Source organism: Oncorhynchus gorbuscha, linkage group LG11 (assembly GCF_021184085.1).
Source record: "Oncorhynchus gorbuscha isolate QuinsamMale2020 ecotype Even-year linkage group LG11, OgorEven_v1.0, whole genome shotgun sequence".
NCBI lineage: Eukaryota > Metazoa > Chordata > Actinopteri > Salmoniformes > Salmonidae > Oncorhynchus > Oncorhynchus gorbuscha.
Window position 1 is genome coordinate 43,367,363 of NC_060183.1, and position 27,500 is coordinate 43,394,862.

At 43.2% G+C, this 27,500-nt stretch overlaps 1 protein-coding gene across 1 annotated transcript in view; it reads left to right on the top strand.

Moving 5' to 3' along the window:
• Nucleotides 1-27,500, top strand: part of LOC124048681 (potassium/sodium hyperpolarization-activated cyclic nucleotide-gated channel 1-like) — a 178,611-nt gene that overhangs the window by 129,054 nt on the left and 22,057 nt on the right. Inside the window, exons 5-6 of the mRNA XM_046369697.1 lie at nt 9,768-9,914; nt 22,922-23,162. Of these exons, the coding sequence (XP_046225653.1) occupies nt 9,768-9,914; nt 22,922-23,162 (388 nt within the window). The remainder of the gene's footprint in view (nt 1-9,767; nt 9,915-22,921; nt 23,163-27,500) is intronic.

Genomic DNA, 27,500 nt, shown 5'->3' on the forward strand with positions numbered 1-27,500 from the left:
CCCTCTCTCACTCTCTCGCTCTCTCTTCTCTCTATCGTTCCGTTCCTGCTCCCAGCTGTTCCTATTCCCCTAATCATCATTTAGTCTTCCCACACCTGTTCCCGATCCTTTCCCCTGATTAGAGTCCCTATTTATTCCTTTGTGTTCCGTTCCTGTCCCGTCGGTTCCTTGTTTAGTATTCACCATGCTGTGATTGCGTTTCGCCCTGTCCTGTCGTGTTTTTGCTGTGATTGTGTATCGCCCTGTCCTGTCGTGTTTTTTTGCCTTCATCAGATGCTGCGTGTGAGCAGGTGTCTCTGTCAACTACGGCCTGCGCCTACCCGAAGCGACCTGCAGTCTGTGGCCGCTTCTCCAGTTATTCCCCTCTACAGACTAGAGGATTTCTGTTATTCCCTGTTTGGACTTGAATAAACTCTGTTTCTGTTAAGTCGCTTTTGGGTCCTCTTTCACCTGCATGACAGGTAGAGTATATTTTTTTGTTATAACGTCCGATTTGAATAGCAGAGAAGTAGAGGAAGATTTCATATGCTCTAATTCTTTATCAGACTTGTTGGGGGAGTGGTAAAAATGGCAGTTGTCTGGAAAAAATGGGGGTAAATGTGTTAATGCAGTTACTAAAATCCTGTAGGTGTATCATTAGATCCGTAGCGATATTTTTGTTCTGCGAACAGACTTGAATATCAGAGAAGAATACAAAGATGTCCTACATTCTAACTTTTTGTGTAACTTGTTGGGGGAAGTGGTCAAAAGTTGAGTTGTTTATAAAAAGTTAGTGAAAAGGTTGATATGGTTACTTAAACAGTTGTGACATTTGATCTGTACCAGATCATTTTGTTATTTTTTCAGATTTGCAGAGGAAGATTTTATATGCTCTAACTTTTTGTACATGTTGATTTCAAAGTGGTCAAAGTAGCTGATGTGTCAAAGTTACATTGTTTACAGTGAATGTTGGTAGTTATGATGTCACAATGGGGAGCTTTATAATGTTGAAAAAAAGTCCCATTAAAGTGAATGAAGATGGGCGAAAAGTTTAATAGTTTAAAAAGTATAAAAGAAAACCTAATCCAGATCAGTCTACATATTATAAAGCTTGAACGGGGTAAGAGGAGTAACATGCGTCAGAAGAAGAAGAAAAAATAAGAAGTATGCATCGTAAGTCCCACATAATAAAAAGTCAGAAGTATGTCAAAGATTTAAGTGGGGGCTTTTACTTTGCGATCCCCACAATGATATAACGACATAAGACACAGTAAGAAACGGAAACTGAAGAGCTCCACAAGAGGGCAGAGCAGAGCTATGCTAAACAGGCCAAATTAATACAGAAGCCATGGTCATGATAAGGCCAGGGCAGCTTCAAAGGATACAACACAAGCGAATACCTATCTGACACTATCAGCATTGTTTTAGCTAATAGAATAATATAGCTAGTTACATAAGCACAATTGAGTATGACACCATAAAGGTTATATAATTAGTACACCACTTGTCCATGGTTATAAGGAAATACACAGAGAATACATTACGCTCCATGCATAGCTATAAACGGTGTGCTACAGTAGAAATGTCATAACATGGTATACAGAAACTGTTATGATGATGTAATAAGGCACTAACTTTAATAGGAACGCACGCACGTCCGAAGTACGTATTAGTAAGGAAAACAACAATGAAGGCAATGTTGGCGCCAGACAGAAATTATGCCAGGGGGGAAAAAAAAGTTTGGGCAGGTTCTGTTTTACATTTAACATTTAAGTCATTTAGCAGACGCTCTTATCCAGAGCGACTTACAAATTGGTGCATTCACCTTATGACATCCAGTGGGACAGTCACTTAACAATAGTGCATCTAAAACTTAGGGGGGTGGGGTGAGAGGGATTACTTAACCTATCCTAGGTATTCCTTAAAGAGGTGGGGTTTCAGGTGTCTCCGGAAGGTGGTGATTGACTCCGCTGTCCTGGCGTCGTGAGGGAGTTTGTTCCACCATTGGGGGGCCAGTGCAGCGAACAGTTTTGACTGGAGATGAGCAAATGTCTGACAACTTGACCAGGGGAAACACTCCTTTGGCTCTCATCGAAGAAAGAAGTTTGTCCGGCTCATCTAGTTTATCCTCGCCTACATTAGCATTGCATGCCTTAAATATAAATTGTCGGCAACCGTGAAATGGGCTACTTCTATGTGAATTGATGAAGAGGTGGAACGTATCTCATTTCAAACTGTTGATGGAAAACAAAACTGTTGTTTCAAAATCATTTTAAATTGAGATGTTGAAATATAGCCTATAGATAATTCGCATGCAGCGTGCCTTGGTTTGAGGGCAGCACGTGTTATCTGTCCTGTTGCGTATCACTATAATTTTGGAACACTTAGCGCATAAAAAAACTAATGCTGAGGTGATCATTAGAGATATTTGGAACTCAAGTGTGAAACAGTTAAAACCGGTTTTAACAGTATTCCTACTGTAGAGATTGACTCTAGATTGAATGTTGTGACAGCTGAATGACTCCATTAGGGCACAGCACCCTGCAGAGAGACTGGCTCCAGATCATATTTAGTGACCCCCATATCCTACCATATGACAACCAACCCTCTGAGACATGACAACAACCACAGTCAACACACACTCTGAATTATGCATGGCATGTCTTTAGTACATTAATTCAATTGTTTAATGTTCTCATTTGTTAACCATTTCAGGAAACAAGGCGTATGTCGCAATTCACTACTTCACAAGAGAGCCATTTGAACGTTTTTAATTTTTTTTTTTATCAAAACATTTTTTTTTTTTGGCAGAAATGCCTTGTGAACTTTCATGTCCCTTAATAACAAAATTGTTTTCCATCTGTAAATAAGAACACAATTGTTAATTACGAGCCTTGTTGGTAAACTACAGAAAAAGAGAGCAACCTTACTACGAGCTGGACATGCCAAGTTCAGAGTTCAGATTGGTCTTCCAAATAGAAGGCTTTTGTGTATTTGAGCTCAGTCTGTTTTGGTAATCCTGTCGAACACTGATTTTTTAAAATGTAGCTGCATAAGTGTTGATCTCCACTTTTTTGGAGGATCGAGATTTGAAATCAGTGGAATTAGGGTATGATAACTAAAGAGATGGCTAAAACACCTGTTTCCATAATACGTCTTCAAACTAAGGGCATTTGTGGCATGGATCCGTGACAGAGAGAGGAGTCTATCAAGCATGATGATGTATACTGTATGGGTAAGATAGTCTAGCTAGCTACATTTTCAGATATTACACGTTTCAAACAGAAAGTGATTTAATTTTAAGCTGAAGTGTACTGTTAGATAGCTAGATAACTTTAGCTGGCTGGCTCCCTACCTAATGCAACGTGTATAACGTTGTTGTTCATCGTTGTTTAATGTTAGCTGGCTGGCTCGTGGTGTGTGTGCCATCACATTGTTTGCCTAGCTAAGTTCATTGTTTACCTAGCGAGCTAGCTACCTGTCGTAAGCCAACGTGTACTGTTAGCTAGCATTAGCTGGTTGGCACCCTAGCTAAGCTAAAGTTTACAACACCCGTTGAATTTGGCCGGTGTTGGTAAACCTCGGCAAAGCATAATGAAATTGTTGCCCGCTGAGCTGGTTAGGCTATTTTCATTTTATCCAGAGGTAAACAAATCATCGGCCAGAGCGTCAAGTAAGTGCTCAGAGAACGAAACGAGATGGGTGGGGCTAAATCTCAAGAGGGTGCGAACGATGCTGAATCGGTGTAGACGAAAAACTCTCACCGAAACATTAAAATGCCATTGTTTCAAAATTGAGTTTACAAGTTTATCAACTTTCAAAGCATAATTACTTTCCCATTGTTCCTCAAATGCATTGTATGATATACAATTTTGTAGCTCTCAGTCTCTACTTTTGTTCAATGTAAAAAACAGAAATTTAAATTTTGCTACATAAGACCGAATCCAAATGGTGAGTGTTGGGGTGTAGGGTTAGAGCATAGCCTTAAGGTAGGGAAAGGGGCAGTTCCACTTAGTGTTCCATAGGTAAGCAACATGGTCTTGTCGTGTATGTGGACTTAGACTGGAAGAAAGAGGAGTGTGCGGAGGAGCGGGATGACATGAGAGAACTTGGGAAGGTTGAAAACCAGGCTGGCTGCAGCATTCCTGATAAATTGCAGAGGATTAGTGGCACAAGCGGGGAGCCCAGCCAATAGCGAGTTGCAGTAGTTCAGACGGGAGAGTTCAAGTGCCTGGATTAGGACCTCTGCCTCTTCCTGTGTGAGGTAGTGTTACTCGGATGTTGAAGGGCATGAAGGGCACTGATCTCTTGGCTACATAGCTGACGCACACTGGACTGCCCATTAATCACGGTACTCCACTCTGCTTGTTTGTTTTATCTGTCGGCCCAGTTGCCTAGTCAACGCCATTTTACCTGCTGTTTGTTGTGCTAGCTGATTAGCCTCGCCCACTGTTTTTAGCTAGCTTTCTCAATTCAACACCTGTGACTACTGTATGCCTCGCTGTATGTCTCTCTCAAATGTCAATATGCCTTGTATACTGTTGTTCAGGTTAGTTATCATTGTTTTAGTTCACAATGGAGCCCCTAGATCCACTCTGCATACCCCTGTTACCTCCCTTGTCCCACCCCCCACACATGCGGTGACATCACCCATTACAACCAGCATGTCCAGAGATACAACCTCTCTCATCATCACCCAGTGCCTGGGCTTACCTCCGCTGTACCCGCACCCCACCATACCCCTGTCTGCGCATTATGCCCTGAATATATTCTACCATGCCCAGAAACCTGCTCCTGTTATCCTCTGCCCCCAACGCTCTAGGCGACCAGTTTTGATAGCCTTTAGCCGTACCCTCATACTACTCCTTCTCTGTTCCGCGGGTGATGTGGAGGTAAACCCAGGCCCCGCATGTCCCCAGGTACCCTCATTTGTTGACTTCTGTGATCGAAAAAGTCTTGGTTTTATGCATGTCAACATCAGAAGCCTCCTCCCTAAGTTTGTTTTACTCACTGCTTTAGCACACTCTGCTAACCCTGATGTCCTTGCCGTGTCTGAATCCTGGCTCAGGAAGGCCACCAAAAATTCAGAGATTTCCATACCCAACTATAACATCTTCCGTCAAGATAGAACTGCCAAAGGGGCGGAGTCGCAGTCTACTGCAGAGATAGCCTGCAAAGTAATGTCATACTTTCCAGGTCCATACCCAAACAGTTTGAACTACTAATTTTGAAAATTACTCTCTCCAGAAACAAGTCTCTCACTGTTGCCGCCTGCTACCAACCCCCTCAGCTCCCAGCTGTGCCCTGGACACCATTTGTGAATTGATCGCCCCCATCTAGCTTCAGAGTTCGTTCTGTTAGGTGACCTAAACTGGGATATGCTTAACACCCCGGCAGTCCTACAATCTAAGCTAGATGCCCTCAATCTCACTCAAATCATCAAGGAGCCCACCAGGTACAACCCTAACTCTGTAAACAAGGGCACCCTCATAGACGTCATCCTGACCAACTGGCCCTCCAAATATACCTCTGCTGTCTTCAACCAGGATCTCAGCGATCACTGCCTCATCGCCTGTATCCGCCACGGAGCCGCAGTCAAACGACCACCCCTCATCACTGTCAAACGCTCCCTAAAACACTTCTGTGAGCAGGCCTTTCTAATCGACCTGGCCCGGGTATCCTGGAAGGACATTGACCTCATCCCGTCAGTTGAGGATGCATGGTCATTCTTTAAAAGTAACTTCCTCACCATTTTAGATAAGCATGCTCCGTTCAAAAAATGCAGAACCAAGAACAGATACAGCCCTTGGTTCACTCCAGACCTGACTGCCCTCGACCAGCACAAAAACATCCTGTGGCGGACTGCAATAGCATCGAATAGCCCCGTGATATGCAACTGTTCAGGGAAGTCAGGAACCAATACACGCAGTCAGTCAGGAAAGCTAAGGCCAGCTTCTTCAGGCAGAAGTTTGCATCCTGTAGCTCCAACTCCAAAAAGTTCTGGGACACTGTGAAGTCCATGGAGAACAAGAGCACCTCCTCCCAGCTGCCCACTGCACTGAGGCTAGGAAACACGGTCTCCACCGATAAATCCATGATTATCGAAAACTTCAATAAGCACTTCTCAACGGCTGGCCATGCCTTCCGCCTGGCTACTCCAACCTCGGCCAACAGCTCCGCCCCCCGTAGCTCCTCACCCAAGCCTCTCCAGGTTCTCCTTTACCCAAATCCAGATAGCAGATGTTCTGAAAGAGCTGCAAAACCTGGACCCGTACAAATCAGCTGGGCTTGACAATCTGGACCCGCTATTTCTGAAACTATCTGCCGCCATTGTCGCAACCCCTATTACCAGCCTGTTCAACCTCTCTTTCATATCGTCTGAGATCCCCAAGGATTGAAAGCTGCCGCAGTCATCCCCCTCTTCAAAGGGGAGACACCCTGGACCCAAACTGTTACAGACCTATATCCATCCTGCCCTGCCTATCTAAGGTCTTCGAAAGCCAAGTCAACAAACAGGTCACTGACCATCTCGAATCCCACCGTACCTTCTCCGCTGTGCAATCTGGTTTCCGAGCCGGTCACGGGTGCACCTCAGCCACACTCAAGGTACTAAACGATATCATAACCGCCATCGATAAAAGACAGTACTGTGCAGCCGTCTTCATCGACCTCGCCAAGGCTTTCGACTCTGTCAATCACCATATTCTTATCGGCAGACTCAACAGCCTCGGTTTTCGGATGACTGCCTTGCCTGGTTCACCAATTACTTTGCAGACAGAGTTCAGTGTGTCAAATCGGAGGGCATGCTGTCCGGTCCTCTGGCAGTCTCTATGGGGGTGCCACAGGGTTCAATTCTCGGGCCGACTCTTTTCTCTGTGTATATCAATGATGTTGCTCTTGCTGCGGGCGATTCCCTGATCCACCTCTACGCAGACGACACCATTCTATATACTTTCGGCCCGTCATTGGACACTGTGCTATCTAACCTCCAAACGAGCTTCAATGCCATACAGCACTCCTTCCGTGGCCTCCAACTGCTCTTAAACGCGAGTAAAACCAAATGCATGCTTTTCAACCGATCGCTGCCTGCACCCGCATGCCCGACTAGCATCACCACCCTGGATGGTTCCGACCTTGAATATGTGGACATCTATAAGTACCTAGGTGTCTGGCTAGACTGCAAACTCTCCTTCCAGACCCACATCAAACATCTCCAATCGAAAATCAAATCAAGAGTCGGCTTTCTATTCCGCAACAAAGCCTCCTTCACTCACGCTGCTAAGCTTACCCTAGTAAAACTGACTATCCTACCGATCCTCGACTTCGGCGATGTCATCTACAAAATGGCTTCCAACACTCTACTCAGCAAACTGGATGCAGTCTATCACAGTGCCATCCGTTTTCTCACTAAAGCACCTTATACCACCCACCACTGCGACTTGTATGCTCTAGTCGGCTGGCCCTCACTACATATTCGTCGCCAGACCCACTGGCTCCAGGTCATCTACAAGTCCATGCTAGGTAAAGCTCCACCTTATCTCAGTTCACTGGTCACGATGGCAACACCCATCCGTAGCACGCGCTCCAGCAGGTGTATCTCACTGATCATCCCTAAAGCCAACACATCATTTGGCCGCCTTTCGTTCCAGTACTCTGCTGCCTGTGACTGGAACGAATTGCAAAAATCGCTGAAGTTGGAGACTTTTATCTCCCTCACCAACTTCAAACAGCTATCTGAGCAGCTAACCGATCGCTGCAGCTGTACATAGTCTATAGGAAAATAGCCCACCCATTTTCACCTACCTCATTCCCATACTGTTTTTATACTGTTTTTATTTATTTATTTTTCTGCTCTTTTGCACACCAATATCTCTACCTGTACATGACCATCTGATCATTTATCACTCCAGTGTTAATCTGCAAAACTGTATTATTCGCCTACCTCCTCATGCCTTTTGCACACATTGTATATAGACTGCCCATTTTTTTCTACTGTGTTATTGACATGTTAATTGTTTATTCCATGTGTAACTCTGTGTTGTCTGTTCACACTGCTATGCTTTATCTTGGCCAGGTCGCAGTTGCAAATGAGAACTTGTTCTCAACTAGCCTACCTGGTTAAATAAAGGTGAAATAAATAAATAAAATAAAAAGAACCTGCAGGACCGAGTCACTGCTTTGATGTTTGCAGAGAATGACAGGGTGTTGTCCAGGGTCATGCCAACGTTCTTTACACTCTGGGTGGGTGACACTGAAGAGTAGTCAACCATGATAGAGAGGTCTTTGAGCAGGCAGGCTTTCCCCTGGAGGAAGAACAGCTTGGTGGGCCGACAAGTTGAGATATCTGCCAGGCACACAGAGATGCGTGTCACCACCTGGGTGTCAGAAGGGGGGAAGGAGAAAAGTAGTTGAGTGTCATCCGCATAGCAATGATAGTAGAGACCATTTGAGGATATGACGGAGCCGAGTGACTTTATGTATAGAGAGAAGAGGAGAGGGCCTAAAACCGAGAGTACGTGGTGCAGAGACAGATCCTCTCCACATCACCTGGTAGGAGCAGCCTGCCAGTAGGATGCAATCCAGGAGTGTGCAGAGCCTGAGACACCCAGCCCGGAGAGGGTGGAGAGGAGAATCTGATGGTTCACAGTGTTGAAGGCAGCAGATAGATCTAGGAGGATGAGAACAGAAGGAGAGAGTCAACTTTGGCAGTGGGGAGAGCCTCAGTGAACCATCTTGAAGCTTGACTGTTTAGGGTCAAGAAGATCGTTCTGAGTGAGATAATGAGTAAGTTGATCAGACAGCACGCTCAAGTGTGTTGGAAAGAAAATAAAGATGGGTACATGTCTGTAGTTTTTGATGTCAGATAAGTCAAGTGTTGGTTTCTTGAGAAGGGGAGCGACTCGGACCATTTTGAAGTCAGTGGGGATGCAGCCAGTAATCATGTATGAGTTGATGAGGGAAGTGAGGAATGGGAGAAGGTCTGTTGAGATGGTCTGGAGAAAGGGGGAGGGAATGGGGTCGAGCGGGTAGGTTGTCAGTCGGCCAGACCTCACTATTTGCAGGATTTCATCTGGAGAGAGGAGAGAAAGAGGTTAAGGCATAGGGTAGTTATTTGTGAGTGAGACCTGTGAACTCAATAGGCTGAGTGATTGTGTAGTGGATGTCATCAACCTTCTTTTCAAAGTGGTTGACAAAGTCATCTGCAGAGGGGGGGGGTAAGAGAGGAATGTGTGGGTATGGCAATGTTTCTGCTGTTAGGCCTAGTGCTGCATTACGTCATGGCAGAGTTTGCAAAACAATGGCTACCCAATTGAAACAAATAATCATGACGTATAGTTCTGTCGGGTAAGCCAACTTTGGAGACCCCTGATGTAGTATATCTCTCTTGTTTACGTGAGATCATGGGTAGCCTATATTTAGAGTGAGGAGAGAGACAATTGTTTAGGCCGGAGTGGAAGCCTCGCTCAGAAGAGCCTCAGGCTGTACTTGTTCTGCCACCTGCCACGTTCATACGCAATGACCCTGGATACAAGTTGTCACCCCACCGTGTGTGTATGGGGGTGCATGCGAGTGTGTGCACATGCATGTGTGTTGTGTATGTCCTTGTTTCCTTTTACAACATGTTGCCTGTAATGACCGCTAATGTTATTTTACCTCCAATTGCTTTTGATGTAATGTTTTGAAATCCCCACTCATAACATCAAATGACAATCAATGTGACAGCTTTTGTTGTCTGTTATTTTCAGTTCAAATGGTTTATTGACATTCTCTTCTCTCCATCTTTACAGTACAAACAAGTGGAGCAGTACATGTCATTCCACAAGCTACCTGCAGACATGCGGCAGAAGATCCATGATTACTATGAGCATCGCTATCAAGGCAAGATCTTTGACGAGGACAATATCCTGAGTGAGCTCAACGACCCTCTCAAAGAGGTGAGAATGATGCATTTGTTGTTTGTTGTATTTGAATGTCTGTCCCAAATGGCACACTATTCCCTATATAGCAAACTACTTTAGGCCACTCTGTTCAAAAATGGTGCACGATATAGGGAATATGGTGTCATTTGGGATGAATATAAGGCTTTGTGAATGGACATTTGTTACAGTAATTCATTCTGCAACAACAAGGCAATATTTTTTTCATACAATCTCTAAGCATCTCTAATGGAGCAAACATGGAGTGTTGAGTGGTTCTCTAATTCATATATATTTAATTCATTTATGACATATTCATACTTTAGATATCATACAATGGCCAGGTGAATTTTTGTCAACGAATGAATCGTCATTAATTGTTACGGTTTTCTTCCGTTGAAGGAGAGTCAGACCAAAATGCAGCGTGGTTAGTTCGATACATCTTTAATAAAGAAAAAAACCACAAACAATACAAAAACAACAAACAGAAATGTGAAAACCTATACAGCCTATCTTGTGACAACTAACACAGCGACAGGAACAATCACCCACGAAACACTCAAAGAATATGGCTGCCTAAATATGGTTCCCAATCAGAGACAACGATAATCACCTGCCTCTGATTAAGAACCGCCTCAGGCAACCATAGACTTTCCTAGACAACCCTACTCAGCCACAATCCCAATACCTACTAAAACCCCAATACAAAAACACACCACAAAATGTCACACCCTGGCCTGACCAAATAAATAAGGAAAACACAAAATACTAAGACCAAGACGTGACATTAATATTCATCTGAAAATATCTCTGTAGAGGGTTTTTGTTAATCTCATGTGCTCTGTAACAAATTTAAAGGACAAACTGCAAAACAATAATCACTACAACTGGTGGAACACAAACTGAACATTAATCAGTGTAACAGATATTTTTATTGGCATAAAGACCTTAAGTTGCTCAAGAATGCAATATACAGCGAGATACTGTACATAGAAGTGAATGAAAGTGAGATTATATTTTAATCTGATTAGTGTTTATGCCCATTACACTAGAACCGCTGGGCCTCGAGGGACCCCCCTTCAAGCTAATGAGCAGTCATTCTGACTGCAACATTCTAATAGTGTAATGAATACATTTATTATGCTATTGCAAAAAGTGTAATTTGGTTCGGTCAGGGTAAACTGACAAGACTTGTTTGATTAGGTGGACTGGTGGATATACAGTGCCTTCAGAAAGTATTCAAAACCCTTTACTTTTCCCACATTTTGTTGTGTTACAGCCTGAATAAAACATTTATTCGAATTAGGAATTTTCTGTCATGGCCTACACACAATACCCCATAATGTCAAAGGGGAATTATGCTTTTCGAAATGTTTACAAATGATTTAAAAATGAAAAGCTGAAATGTCTTGAGTCAACGTTGTCATGGCAAGCCTAAATAAGTTCAGGAGTAAATATTGTCTTAACACTAGAACCACCTGGCCTTTCAGCATATGAATTCCTGCTAGAGAACGGTGAATGGTGTCCAGCTAATTGATTGCATTTTGGAACTGCCTGCTGCTGTGTGCGCATTGCTGCACTTATAATGTTAAGCTAAACATTCTGAAATACACATCAACAACCGTTGTTTTATATAGCTTAATAACAAAAAATATTGGTGGCTGACTAAATACTTTTTTGCTCCACTGTATGTGTACACAAACAAAATCATGGGCATTAATATGGAGTTGGTCCCCCTTTGCTGCTATAACATCCTCCACTCTTCTGAGATGGCATTCCACGAGATGTAGGTGCACATTGCTGCAGGGACTTGCTTCTATTCAGCCACAATAGCATAGTGAGGTCGTGCACCAAGCTTTACAATTGGCACTATGTATTGGGGCAGGTAGCGTTCTCGGATTGCCAGACGGTGAAGCTTGATTCATCACTCCAGAGAACGCATTTCCACTGCTCCAGAGTCCAATGGTGGCGAGTTTTACACCACTCCAGTCAACGCTTGGCATTGTGTACGGTCATCTTAGGCTTATGTGCGGCTGCTCAGCCATGGAACCCATTTCATGAATCTCCCGACGAACAGTTCTTGTGCTGGCGTTGCACCCAGAGGCAGTTTGGAACTCGGTAGTGAGTGTTTTACAAGCTACATGCTACAGCCACTTTGAAGCTGAACCGTTTCCATTTCACAATAACAGCACTTACAGTTGACCGGGACAACTCTAGCAGGGAAGAAATTTGTCGAACTGACTTGTTGGAAAGGTGCCATCCTATGATGGTGCCATGTTGAAAGTCACTGAGCTGGCCATTTGATAGAGGAATTCTAAATTCCTTTATGCTTTAATTGCCAAAACCAATTCGCACTCATTTCTAATTCATTAATGAATTGTAAGTTCATTAATTATGCATGAAGTAGATCGAGACCAGTCTTAAAAGCCAGGTAAAGAGCATTTAATTCCAGAGAGTACTAACTACATACACAGATTTCCACAGGTTATAAACTCAAAATGACATCATCAGTTTCCCACGATAGCCCCGTTGTTTTTTATTTAGGTCCGGAGATGCTTTATACTCCCCTCATAAACCAGACATTACAACCTGTCTAGAAGATATACTTTTCTCCTACCGATGGAACATAACCCAAACATTCTTATTTTGTCTGAAAAGCTTTTTCTCCCCCTTAACCTTCCCAAGAGGCACAGACAATCAAATTAGTTCTGCTTACATTTTCAGTAACAGCTTAACCAATAACTTTTACTTTTCATATCATAACATAATAGTATTAGAATAAATGGTTCTAATCAATAATGTATACATAATTAATCATCTTAACTACAATTTCCTCTAACACCATTCTACTGTCAATGTTTGTCTATGGAGACTGCATGGCTTTGTCCTCGATTTTATACACCTGTCAGCAATGGGTGTTGCTGAAATAGCCGAATCCACAAATTTGTAGGGGTGTCCAAATCAAATGTATTTATTTAGCCTTTCATACATCAGCTGATATCTCAAAGTGCTGTACAGAAACCCAGCCTACAACCCCAAACAGCAAGCAATGCAGGTGTAGAAGCACAGTGGCTAGGAAAAACCTAGAGAGGAACAAGGCTATGAGGTTATGAGGGGTGGCCAGTCCTCTTCTGGCTGTGCCAGGTGGAGACTATAACAGAACATGGCCAAGATGTTCAAATGTTCATAAATGACCAGCATGGTCAAATAATAATAATCACAGGCAGAACAGTTGAAACTGGAGCAGCAGCACAGCCAAGGTGGACTGGGGACAGCAAGGAGTCATCATGCCAGGCATCCTGAGGCATGGTCCTATGGCTCAGATCCTCCTCCGAGAGAAAGAAAGAATTAGAGAGAGTATACTTAAATTCACACAGGACACCGGATAAAACAGGAGAAGTACTCCAGATATTACAAACTGACCCTAGCCCCCCGACACAAACTACTGCAGCATAAATACTGGAGGCTGAGACAGGAGGGGTCAGGAGACACTGTGGCCCCATCCGATGATAGCCCCGGACAGGGCCAAACAAGAAAGATATAACCCCAACCACTTTGCCAAAGCAAAGCCACCACACCACTAGAGGGATATCTTCAACCACCAACTTACCAATCTGAGACGAGGCCGAGTACAGCCCAAAAAGATCTCCGCCACTGCACAACCGAAGGGGGGGTGCCAACCCAGACAGGAAGATCACATCAGTTTCTCAACCCACTCAAGTGACGCACCCCTCCTAGGGACGGCATGAAAGAGCACCAGTAAGCCAGTGACTCAGCCCCTGTAATAGGGTTAGAGGCAGACAATCCCAGTGGAAAGAAGGGAACCGGCCAGGCAGAGACAGCAAGGGCGGTTCGTTGCTCCAGAGCCTTTCCGTCCACCTTCACACTCCTGGGGCAGACTACACTCAATCATATGACCCACTGAAGAAATGAGTCTTCAGTAAAGACTTAAAGGTCCACATACCTTTGTATATAGAGTGTACAAGTGTGAAGTGTATCCTAAGTTTACGAAAGAACTGACAAAATGTTGTTCAATCATAGCCTAGGATGGTTCAGCTGTTAGGGCTGCTGCCTTCAGCGCACTTATATAGATTCGATTCTGTCCCACAGCCTTCTGGCACAAATAACTAAATCCCTGCTATTGACTTGATTTATATGGACAGTCCAGGTATATTTTACAACTGATCTTGATAAGAAATGGTACCAGGCAGTTTCAGATAACATAAATATGAAACAAATAAAATTATAACAGTAGGCTACATCAACATTAGTTTCCAGTCATACAAAATGTCGAGTAAATTGCCACAGTAGATTTGCCATGGTAAACTATGAAATACTTTGTATGGAATGCTTGTCAAACAGATACGTTACCCTTACTCTGTTAAAAAAGTACTAAGTTGTTCTGATGACAATACCAACCAAATACCAACAAAGGCTTTGGTTGCAAGCAGGACTAAAGGACAATTTATACTTGATCCGAAAATGTGGTCGGAGGCTTCGTATGGAGGGTGTGGCGCAATTGCGGAGCCTCTGGAGTCATGCAGAGGCCAAATCCAGCTCTGTACCGCATCGCCTTTGCGCCTCTCGAATTTTGTAACAATTCAGAAGGCTCTGTATAACTCCGCATTGACATGAATGGTTGACGGTAGTTGATGACGGGAGGTCCGGTATAAACACAAACCCACTGATTGACAACTTCCTTTCACAACAGCTCTGTGCTACTCTGCGAAGCGCAAGAAGTATGAATGCCCTGACTTCTGCAGAGGCCTTATCACCATAAATGCTCTGCCTTTAAGGCAGATAGGAAGAGGTGAACCAAGAGGGCTCGCTCTCGCCAAAATCTGTCCAGAATAATCCCAATGCATTTCAATGCCAACCCTAAACTTCTATGCACCCCTAAACAGACCTAAACATCTCGTCATAGTATACAGATCTCTGACTAAGGTTAAACCGACATCATCTTTTAGGGAGATGTAATGAGGTGACCAATAATGGTTGCAATTGAAATCAGTTGTGTGGGTGAATTTAACTCATATTGATGGTTTAACGAGACATCAGCTGGCGATAATCTAGTGCCATCGATGGTTGCTATAGGCTCCTTATTATTCGATTATATTCCAATAGGCTACAATTTGTAGGCTTACCATTAGCCTAGCCATTGTCACATAATGAATGGTGTGAAAACCGATAAAAGGCTACTGTTTGTGTTTCCCTGGCTGAGTTGATTGACAGATGTTGGCCTAGTTCTGTAGAACGATATACTTTTCTCCAGAGTGGATGCTCATCCCCGTTTTATAGTTAGGCTATGTATAATTTGCAGAGGTGGGTAGAGTGCTGAAAATCTGAACTTAAGTTAAAGTACTTTTACTTAGATTGTGGTTTACTGAAGCAAAAGTAAAATTAGCCATCGAACTACTCAAGTCAGAGTAAAAAAGTTTCCTGTCAGAAAACTACTTAAAATGTAGGTAGCATTAACGTAAGCACATGTAACATATTGATTTGCATTAGTTTACGCATCAAATGTCCCAATGCACAGTTAGAGCTCACGTGTAAATGTTTCCAGTTATTATATAAAAACGATCAGAATTCCGAAGTCATGTTGGAAAAATATTTATTAGGAGTGCATGTGTCAGCTGGTTGCTATCAATACCTAGCTTACAGCTACATTAAAGTAAACCAACGTTTTGGAAATGCAGTTATTGTAACCAGTTATCAAATAATGTTAGCTAAATGCAATTACTTGTCAAGAAAAAGTATGTGAACCCTTTGGAAATACCTGGATTTCTGCCTAAATTGGTCATAAAATTTGATCTAAACTTCATCTAGGTCACAACAATATACAAACACAATCTGCTTAAATTAAGAACATACAAACAATTACACGTTTTCATATCTTTATTGAACACACCGTGTAAACATTCACAGTGCAGGTTGGACAAAGTATGTGAACTCTTGTATTCTACTACGTTTTCTGTAGTTGCGGATCAGACTTGCACAATGGTCAGGAGGAATTTGGGACAATTCCTCTTTACAAAACTGTTCAGTTCAGCAATATTCTTGGGATATCTGGTGTGAACTGCTCTCCTGAGGTTATACCACAGCATCTAAATCGAGTTGAGGTCAGGAATCTGACTGGGCCATTCCAGAAGGCGTATTTTCCTCTGAAGCCATTCTGTTGTTGATTTACTTCTGCGTTTTGGGTCATTGTCCTGTTGCATCACCCAACTTCTGTTGAGCTTCAATTGGTGGACAGGTAGCCTAACATTCTCCTGCAAAATGTCTTGATAAACTTGGGAATTCATTTTTCCGTTGGTGATAGCAAGCTGTCCAGTACCTGAGGCAGCAAAGCAGCCCCAATCCACGATTCTCCCTTCACCATACTTTACAGTTGGGATGAGGTTTTGATCTTGGTGTGCTGTGCCTTTATTTCTCCACACATAGTGTTGTGTGTTCCTTTAAAACAACACAACTGTAGTTTCATCTGTCCACAGAATATTTTGCCAGTAGCACTGTGGAACATCCAGGTGCACTTTTGCAAACTTCAGACGTGCAGTCATTTTTTGGGGTACAGCAGTGGCTTCCTCCGTGGTGAACACCATTTTTGTTTACTGTTTTACGTATCGTAGACTTTTCAACATAGATGTTAGCATTTTCCAGAGACTTCTTTAAGTCTTTAGCTGACACTCGGATTCTTCTTAACCTCATTGAGCATTCTGCACTGTGCCCTTGCAGTCATCTTTGCAGGACGGCCACTCCTAGGGAGAGTAGCAACAGTGCTGAACTTTCTCCATTTATACTGTAGACAATTTTGTCTTACCATGGACCAATGAACATCAAGGCTTTTAGAGATACTTTTGTAACCCTTTCCAGCGTTATGCAAGTCAACAATTCTTAATCTTAATCTTCTGAGATCTCTTTTGTTCGAGGTATGGTTCACATCAAGCAATGCTTCTTGTCAATAGCAAACTCAAATTTTGTTAGTGTTTTTTATAGGGCAAGGCAGCCCCAACCAACATCTCCAATCTTGTCTCATTCATTGGACTCCAGGGAAGCTGACTCCTGACTCCAATTTACATTTGGAGAAGTCATTAGCCTAGGGGTTCACATATCTTTTCCAACCGATACTGTGAATATTTAAATTATGTATTCAAAAAATACAATAATTTGTGTGTTAGTTTAAGCACACTATGTTTGTCTATTGTTGTGACTTAGAGGAAGATCCGATCAAATTTGATGACCAATTTATGTAGAAATCCAGGTAATTCCAAAGTGTTCACATACTTTTTCTTGCCACTGTATCTTAGCCAGTAAGCTTGCCAGCCAGCTAACGTTAGCTATTTAGCCAACTAACTGTTAGCCTAGCCAACCACCACGGTTATGGTCTGCAAGCTAGAGCCCAACTAGAAGGCCATTATCCTTGAGTCGCCTCTTCAATGCTGATGTTGAGACTGGTGTTTTGTACTTGTCCTCTTGCTCACATGTGCACCGGGGCCTCCTACTCCTCTTTCTATTCTGGTTAGGGCCAGTTTGAGCTGTTCTGTGAAGGGAGTAGTACACAGCATTGTATGGGATCTTCAGTTTCTTGCTCGAATGGAATAGCCTTCATTTCTCAGAACAAGAATAAACTGACAAGTTTCAGAAGAAAGGTTTTTATTTCTAGCCATTTTGAGCCTGTAATCGAAACCACAAATGCTGATGCTCCAGACACTCAAGTAGTCTAAAGGAAGACAGTTGTATTGCTTCTTTAAGCAGAACAAACATTTTCAGCTGTGTTAACATAATTGCAAAAGGGTTTTCTAATGATCAATTAGCCTTTTAAAACAATAAACTTGAATTAGTGTAACGATCGTTGTTGGAATGAGACCAAAGCGCAGCGTGGAAATTGTTCATATTTAATGTTCACAAAAAACACTCAAACAAAATGACAAACTGAGAAAACGAAAACGCAAAGTTCTGTCAGGGAAAACAACCTAAACAGAAAACAATCACCCACAAAACACAGGTGGGAAATTGGCTACCTAAGTATGATTCTCAATCAGAGACAACGAACGACACCTGCTTCTGATTGAGAACCATACTCGGACAAAAACGTAGAAAAAAAAACCTAGAAAACAGAACAGACAACCCACCCCAACTCACGCCCTGACCAACCTAACACAAAGACATAAAAATAAACTACGGTCAGAATGTCACAGTAACCCCCCCCACCCCCCACAGGTGCGGACTCCGGCCGCAAAACCTGAACCTATAGGGGAGGGTCTGGGTGGGCGTCGGTCCGCTGTGGCGGCTCTGGCACGGGACATGGACCCCACTCCATCATAGTCGTTGCCCGCTTAAGTGGCGCCTTTGGAGCGGCGACCCTCGCCGCCCATCTCGGACTGGGGACCCTTGCAGCGGGTCCCAAATAGATGGGAGATTCCGGCAGCACCGGACAGGCGGGAGACTCCGGCAGCACAGGACAGGCGGGAGCTGCCGGCGTGGAGGGCAACTCCGGCAGCGCCGGAGTGACGGGCGGCTCTAGCAGCTCCTTGCTGACGGGAGGCTCTGGCAGCTCAGGACAGACAGGTGGCTCTGGCAGCTCGGGACAGACAGGCGGACATGGATAGAGGAGACGGAGAGACAGCCTGGTGCGTGGGGCTGCCACAGGACCCACCAGGCTGGGGAGACCTACAGGAGGCCTGGTGCTTGGAGGAGGCACCAGATGGACCAGGCTGTGGGGGAGCACTAGAGCCCTGGTGTGCAGGCTTGGCACCACTCCTCCCGGCTGGATCACCATTTTAGCCTGGACCATCCAGAGTGCAGGCACAGGTTGAACCGGGCTGTGGGTGAGTACTAAAGATATGGTGCCTACCACTCGCACCTCTCCCATAGGCTCAATACCCACATTCGCCCGGCACGGGCGGAGCACAGGCATTGAACGCACCGCACCCTCCCAGCGCCTCGGAGACACAGCACGCAGAGCCGGCGCAGGATACCCTGGGCCGAAACAGCGTCCCAGACACCAAACATGCTGGGCTGGCACAACATGCCCTGGCTGGATACCTACTCTCGCTTGGCACTTGCGGGGGGTGGCCTATAGCCCACCGGGCTATGAGCGCGTACAGTGCTTGACCGCATAACACGGTGTCTAACCAGTACTGCACTTCTTCCGGTAAACACGAGGAGTGGGCTCAAGTCTCCAACCTGACTCTGCCACACTCCCCATGTGCTCCCCCCAAATATTTTTTGGGGGCTGCCTTTCGTGCCTGTTGCGCTGCCGTGCTGCCTCCTCGTATCGCCGCCGCTCAGCTTTCGTTGCCTCCAGCTCTGTCTTGGTGTGGCGATATTCCGCAGCATGTGCCCAGGGTCCTTTTCCGTCCAAAATCTCCTCCCATGTCCATGAGTCCAGAGATTGCTGCCGCCCGATACCACTCTGCTTGGTCCTTGGTTGGTGGGTGATTCTGTAACGATCGTCATTGGAATGAGACCAAGCGTGGAAATTGTTCATATTTAATGTTCACAAAAAACACTCAAACAAAATGACAAACTGAGAAAACGAAAGCGCAGAGTTCTGTCAGGGAAAACAACCTAAACAGAAAACAATCACCCACAAAACACAGGTGGGAAATTGGCTACCTAAGTATGATTCTCAATCAGAGACAACGAACGACACCTGCTTCTGATTGAGAACCATACTCGGACAAAAACGTAGAAAATACAACCTAGAAAAAAGAACATAGACAACCCACCCCAACTCACGCCCTGACCAACCTAACACAAAGACATAAAAATAAACTAAGGTCAGAACGTGACAAATAGCTAACACAATGTATCATTGGAACACAGGAGTGGTGGTTGCTGATAATGGGCCTCTGTACTCCTATGTAGATATTCTATAAAAAATCTGCTGTTTCCAGCTTTCCAGGAGTCATTTACAACATGAACAATGTCTACACTGTATTTCTGATCAATTTGATGTCATTTTAATGAACTTATTTATTTATTTCAAAATCAAGGACATTTCTAGGTGACCCCAAACTTTTGAACGGTAGTGTATGTAAATGAGCTATATCTGTATTTTATTTTCAATACATTTGCCAACATTTCTACAAACATGTTTTCACTTTGTCATTGTGGGGTATTGTTTGTACATCTAGTTAACCCATTTTGAATTCAGGCTGTAACACAACAAATTGTGGAATAAGTCAAGGGGTATGAATACTTTCTGAAGGCACTCTCTAAGCCTGTCTGCACCATCTTGCAGATGTCCTCCAGCACGGTTAGTCTCCAATGAAGACTGATATTTAAAAGGTCTGTAGGCTGTACAGTTTAAATTAGTCGTATTAAAAGTTGACTTAATATCTATCAATGTGCTCAATTTCATAAAAACGTCAATGGTAGTCAAGATATTTGTTACAGTTTTCTTCTGTCGAAGGAGAGGAGGACCAAAATGCAGCGTGGTTATTCATAAACATCTTTAATAAAGATGAAAATACAAACAATATACAAAAACAAGCACTGTGAACCTAAACAGCCCTATCTGGTGCAACAATCACCCACGAAACACTCAAAGAATATGGCTGCCTAAATATGGTTCCCAATCAGAGACAACGATAAACACCTGCCTCTGATTGAGATCCACTCCAGGCAACCATAGACTTTCCTAGACTGCTATACTATACCACAATCCCATAACCTACAAAAACCCCAAGACAAAACACACCACATAAATAACCCATGTCACACCCTGGCCTGAGCAAAATCATAAAGAAAACACAAAATACTAAGACCAGGGTGTGACAATATTAGAATAATGTTACAATGTCTATAGCATTTATGAAAATGTATTTCACAATATAATTTCAAGTTTAATGTGATGTGTCATTTTTCACTCTGAATGAATTTCAAGAAGGGTCAGGTAACAGTCAAACAACAATCGATATTGACATTTCACTATAATTTCAGTCATGTTACTAGTATGCAAATCAGTCTTATTTGTATACTAGTAACATGACTGATAGTAAAATGTGTTTCAGCATGGAATTGAACATCAAGGTAGGTATTCAGGTAATAATCAAATAGTGCAAATATCAATTGCCATAGTCAACTCAATCGTATTTTTTCCTGCCAAGGTAGGATTTATCCTCCACCCTCCTTCTCTTCCGAACCTCTTCTTTCCACTTTGAAGGTTATTTTGTTTTCTTGGCTGGCCCATTCTCCTCCCCCTTTGATGTGCCACTACAAGTTGTAAATAAAAGTACAGACAAAAAAAAGGTATTTCTACTATATGGCACAAAATGCTCACTGAGCTGATACCCTGACTGCACTGTATGGCAGATGTGCTTATAGGCCCTGTCATAAAAACAGAATGACATTTACACACACACACAGAGACAGAGACTTATAGCGAGCTGAAGAGGATGCTGTGCTGGACTGACCAGTTGATCGAGCTAATGTTAGCTAGATACATGGCTCAGTGCACGTGAGCTACCTCTCACGTGAACGCGTGGTCAGCTCTTGGCACTCTGGGAGAGACCTTACTCAACCCCTCTCATTCGCCCCCACGTCACAGTGGAAGCCTCAAACAAGGTTCTAAAGACTATGAACGTCTAGTGGAAGCCTTAGGGAGTGCAATATGACCCCATAGACACTGTATATTCGATGGTCAATGAGATGAAAAACTACAATCCTCAGATTTCCCACTTCCTGGTTGGATTTTTTCTCAGGTTTTTGCCTGCCATATGAGTTCTGTTATACTCACAGACATCATTCAAAAAGGTTTTAGAAACGTCAGAGTGTTTTCTATCCAAATATACTAATTATATGCATATTCTAGCTTTTATGGCTGAGTAGCAGGCAGGTTCATATGGGCCCGCTTTTCATCCAAAATTCCAAATGCTGCCCCCTACCCTAGTGAAGTTAAATGGATAAAGTCTAAAGATTGTTTCCCCACTGGAGTCGGGCCTGACCAGGCTGGGCTGAATACTGGGTATCTTAGTCATTATTCATTGTACATGATTGAGGTCAGAACCCATGGCCTTGGCTGGCCCACTGCTACTGTTGTCTCAGTACTGAGCTAAAAGCATCAAGCACAGCCAGACAGGAGACTGGCTGATGTCACTTTGGCTTGGATGCTCCCATTGGAGAGTCATCATCCCTCACAAGAAGTGAGTAAGGGGTTATAGTGGAGCAGTGAAGGCCAGGCTCTGTCAGTTTGTCTCTCTGCATGGCAGACTGAGGAGCGGAGGGTTGAGGTGCTTCTCAGTACAACATCTGAATGGCACAGTGAAGCTACAGAGACGGAGACGTAGGAGTAGAGGGAACTGGAGAGGTGGGTAGGGGAGGTGCTAGTAAGTAAACATCCCAATACAGGAAACAATCTCCAACAATATCTGAGGGTTGATGTGTCTGAGGAGACGAGAAAGATGACTGGCTTTCACTGAGGTCAAACATCATCATCAGAAAATAGTTCCTGACCATTTTCTACGGAACCTTTTTTTCCTTATACCTTGAACATGTATCAAGCTAAAACATGGAAACAGAGCATTTTATTAACCATCCCTGAATGAGCCCATACATTAAGCAATCGCTGGTTGTGTCTGAGGAGACCAGAATGACTGGCAATGATCATCATATTCAATAGACAATAGCACACAAGTTCCCAAAAGAGTAATGAAAAGTGGCTCAGAGATATTAAAAGCGGATCTTATAGACGTAGCTATCATACATTCAATCAAATACAGAGAAAATATGTAATCTGAGATTACCTGTTTTACTTGGATGAACTCACATTAAAATAATACCATTTGTTATGGTGTTTTATTTAACCAACAGAAAATAGAAATTGGAGAACCTTCAAAAAGACATTGCCATCCTGGATTATTCATCTGACTAAAATCCAATAAACAAATTATTCATTAATGAAATCTAATAGAGTAGAGGGACACGTCAGGGTTGACCGCTATCACCACTCTTATTCCCTTTTGTTATAGTCATACAATTCTTTAAGTATTTAAGTACCAAAAACTATATTTTCTTTTTTTTAGGAAATTGTGAACTTCAACTGCCGGAAGCTTGTGGCTACCATGCCACTGTTCGCCAACGCAGACCCCAACTTCGTGACGGGCATGTTGAGCAAGCTGAAGTTCGAGGTGTTCCAACCCAACGATTACATCATCAGAGAAGGCACCGTGGGCAAGAAGATGTACTTCATCCAACATGGTGTGGCCAGTGTAATCACCAAGCTCAACAAAGAGATGAAGCTGACTGACGGCTCCTACTTTGGAGGTACGTAGAGAAAACAAAAAAACAAAGACATCCTGCATGTTTTCTATGGTACCAATTTTCGCTTAGACAGACACCAAGCTGTAATACGGAAAAAGGGAACTGTGTCGGCGTACTCAGACTCACTCCATCCACTCAAATCCTCTTTTGCCTTTGCCTTGATGTTTGTCAAGTCCCATCACTGCAGATAAAACATTTTGGGACTGGAGTTAGCTTCTCATATTACATAACGTTCATCTGGATGGGGTGGTGGAAGGCGGGGTTGAGGGGGATGAAGAGGACAGGCCAAGCCAGGGATCAGGACTCAGATCACCCAGAGGACAAAAAAAGGTTGCATGTCTGTCTGCTCTGCATTGGGGTCTGTAGCAGCAGCCAACAGGGAATATTCCTTCTGCGCAATTGAGGGAGTAACTCACCCATCCTGTTAGAACATTATACAAATTATCAAATATTTTCCATTGAACTATCCATTTAAAAGGCAGTTGTTTACATTGCCAAATTTTCTGGGATGTCTCCTTGTTGTGCAAAAGAGAGAGAAGCAGGCTAACTATTTTTAGAGGGACATTTCATTTTTCATTTGATCCAAGTTCAACCCCTCCTTCCCACGGAAAGACAACTTAAGATTCTAAGTATATCTTCTGGCTGTGTGGCATGCAATCATGTAATCTTCCACATAGATATGGCCTGCCTGGGAAGAAAGATGTGAATCAAGAAATTAATGAGTGGACGATTTTTTCATTCAAACTCCCCTGCTGTCCGAATCACCTCACATCCGATTATTTAGTCCAAACATCAAATTGAATTAAAACCAGGTAAAAACAGCGAAGCAATCAAAAACAGTACCATACCGTGCAAATCTGCCATTAAAAAGCCAGACTACAGTTTGCAACTGCACATGGGGCGAAGATCGTACTTTTTGGAGAAATGTCCTCTGGTCTGATGAAACAAAAATAGAACTGTTTGGCCACAATGACCATCGTTATGTTTGGAGGAAAAGGGGGAGGCTTGCAAGCCAAAGAACACCACCCCAACCATGAATCACGGGGTGGCAGCATCATGTTGTTGGGGTGCTTTGCTGCAGGAGGGACAGGTGCACTTGAGGGAGAAAAATATGTGGATATATTGAAGCAACATCTCAAGACATCAGTCAGGAAGTTAAATCTTGGTCACAAATGGGTCTTCCAAATGGACATTGACCCCAAGCATACTTCCAAAGTTGTGGCAGAATGGCTTAAGGACAAAGTCAAGGTATTGGAGTGGCCATCACAAAGCCCTTACCTCAATCCTATAGAAAATATGTGGGCAGAACTGAAAAAGCGTCTACGAACAAGGAGGCCTACAAACCTGAATCAGTTACATCAGCTCTGTCAGGAGGAATGGGCCAAAATTCTCCCAACTTATTGTGGGAAATGTTTGACCCAAGTTAAACAATTTAAAGACAATGCTAACAAATTCTGATTGAGTGTTTGTAAACGTCTGACCCACTGGGATTGTGATGAAAGAAATAAAAGATTAGATACATCATTCTCATTTCACATTCTTAAAATAAAGTGGTGAATTTTTACTTGGATTAAATGTCAGGAATTGTGTATTTGGCTAAGGTGTATGTAAACTTCTGACTTGAACTGTATTATGATATGGGCAAATTAAGGCTCTAATCAGAAAGGGTCACAGCGAGGGTGCAGTTAGCAGCTCCATCTAGAGATTGTACTGTAGTGTACTGCTTCAGCTCTGCACTTTTTGTTAACGTCCCAAATGACACCCTATTCTCCATATAGTGTACTACTTTTGACCAAGACCCAATAAGGCTCTATATAATGCACTATATAGGGAATTTCAGGAGTGTCAACAGTGAACTCTGTTTAGGTTGAGCTTGATGTGTGTGGTGGTGGCACTGTAAGCCCCCAAATGAATGGGAAATCTAATTTAAATTAAACAAAGCTTCCACTTCTTTTGATGCACAAAGTGTGTGTGTGTGTGTGCTGCTTGTGTGTGTGCTGCTCGTGTGTGTGTGTGTGTGTAGCCAGTCATTCTACCATGTTATGCTGAAACCAGGCCCCTTTTCCGGCCAGCTGACCATCTGGTGGGGGTGATATTTTTACCTTGTCTGTTTGTCTTTGCATGATTATGGCATTAAGAGATGAGCTCTAATTTAGGAGCAGCTGGTCCAGTCAGAAAACTCCTTACTTCCCCTCCACTGAACCACACTATCAGCATCATAATATAGCAGCCATTGGACCAGGCCATAACCGGCAATGCTCGGCTAGCTGCACCCAGTGCTACTGAATATCATTACCATATTGGATTAGCATTAGTCAGGAGACTCACTACTTCCCCTCCACTTAACCACATTATCAAAATCATAACATTGCCCAGCTCTTGGGTCCATGGGGAAATGAGATGTATGACACATGAAGTGATGGCAAATTACCCAGGGTACCCCAGGGGTCAATGGTGATGACATATGACAGGAAGGGGCGATGAAGAGACACATCAGATCATGTGAGGCGGTACTAACCGGTGAGTCACACTCTCCTAGGCCTCACACATTGACTAGTCTTCCTCATTCCCACAACAGATCTGGGTTCAAATACTATGAATATTATTTGAACCCAGGTCTGCTTGTCATCAAGAAGACTTTGCAACAAGGCTGGATGCCTGGGCTCTGTTCCCACACTGTTTTCTCTGAAGGAGATACAGGACAGGAGAGATAAGCTAACCGATTGTCCACTCATTTGTGAGAGTGACAGAAACACCTTCTCTTTGCTCGCCCACTCAGGTGGCTAACAGCTAACCTTCCTCCTTTCCTCTGTGCCGCCAGCCACAAACTGTAAAATACTACAATTAACCCCAAATACAACCAACTCTATATCCTGCTCTTAGCTGCTGTGTATTTGTTATTGCTAGCTCATTATTTTTTGTCTCTCTCTTTCTCTATGAATAGTATACTTTCTCTTGGACTGGGATGGTAAGGAAGTAATTAGAGTGAAGAGGTTATGAGTACAGAGGGGGGACGGTGTGACAGTGTGACAGTTTGGCTCTAGCTGTGTCCCAAATGGCATTTCCTATGCAGTGCATTACTTCTGACAAGAACCCTATAGGCACTACATAGGGAACAGGGTGCCATTTCAGACACATTCTGTGCCAACATAGATTGCATTTATGAGGAGATTTTTCCATTGTAAGAGCACTAACACATTGTTCACACTCGCAGCTTGAGCGTTCTGTTTTCATATCCTGCGGGCTACAGCAGGCAGTTCTAGCAGCTAACACTTTTCACAAAGGAAATCTAGGCTGTGAATGTCAAGGGCATTTTCCTCTAATAAATCATACCTCTTTTCATTCACTGTGCTGCTAATATGAAGCATATGGACATGTTTGTCTATACACTATCAATAAATAGTAACCCTATGTTAAGGGAATTTTTATCAATGATGACTAATTATGTATACATTTCAATCAGGACTGACTAATCAGAATACTATTATGTTACTCTATATGTACTAATCAGAATACTATTATGTTACTCTATATGTACTAATCAGAATACTATTATGTTACTGTATATGTATGAATTTTCTTTTTAATCCTAGTACTGAATATAATGTGTGTAAATATAATCAAGAATTAGAACAATGACTGTCTGTTCCTTGGTAGAAATGAATGAACTATATCGCCAGACTGGCTAGAATGCTTATCTACACAGGCTGACCTTGGCTCTGGACGATGTGGGAAGGTTTGAGAACTATACAGCCTCTGTACCAGTGTCAAGAAGAGACGGAACAGTTTAGAAAACGCTGATGTCATTTTCAGTTTATAACCTGTGGTAAAATGTGTAATGAGCAGTACTCTCGTGAATAAAAGCTGCTGGTTGACTTTAAGACTCAGTCAGCTCTATCAATTTTATACAAATAAGGATCACACAAATCCTTATGAATTGACAGACTGTTTGATTTTAATTGGGTATTAAAACAGAGGAATTTAATTCCTGCAACACCCTAGCATCAGCTAACATCAGCTAGCCCCTGGGGACAAGATGTGCAAGGTTTACTTTCCCAGTGACCCTCTTTTCTGATAAGTCTGTTTGGATGGTCTGACCCCACAGTAGCAGGGTTGATAATTACCTTTCCTGAATTAGATCCAACATCAAATGTGATGGGTAACATGTCCATGGGCAGAGTGATTGATCTTGGAATTAGGGAAGCAAGTCTAGCACATTAGGTCCCAGTGGCTAACATATTGTACATGTCATCTGGGTAGGATACTGAAGGTCTGGTTAGGTACTGTCTACCACTTCGATAGGAAGCAAAACTATTGGGACTATGCTCGCTACATACAGGC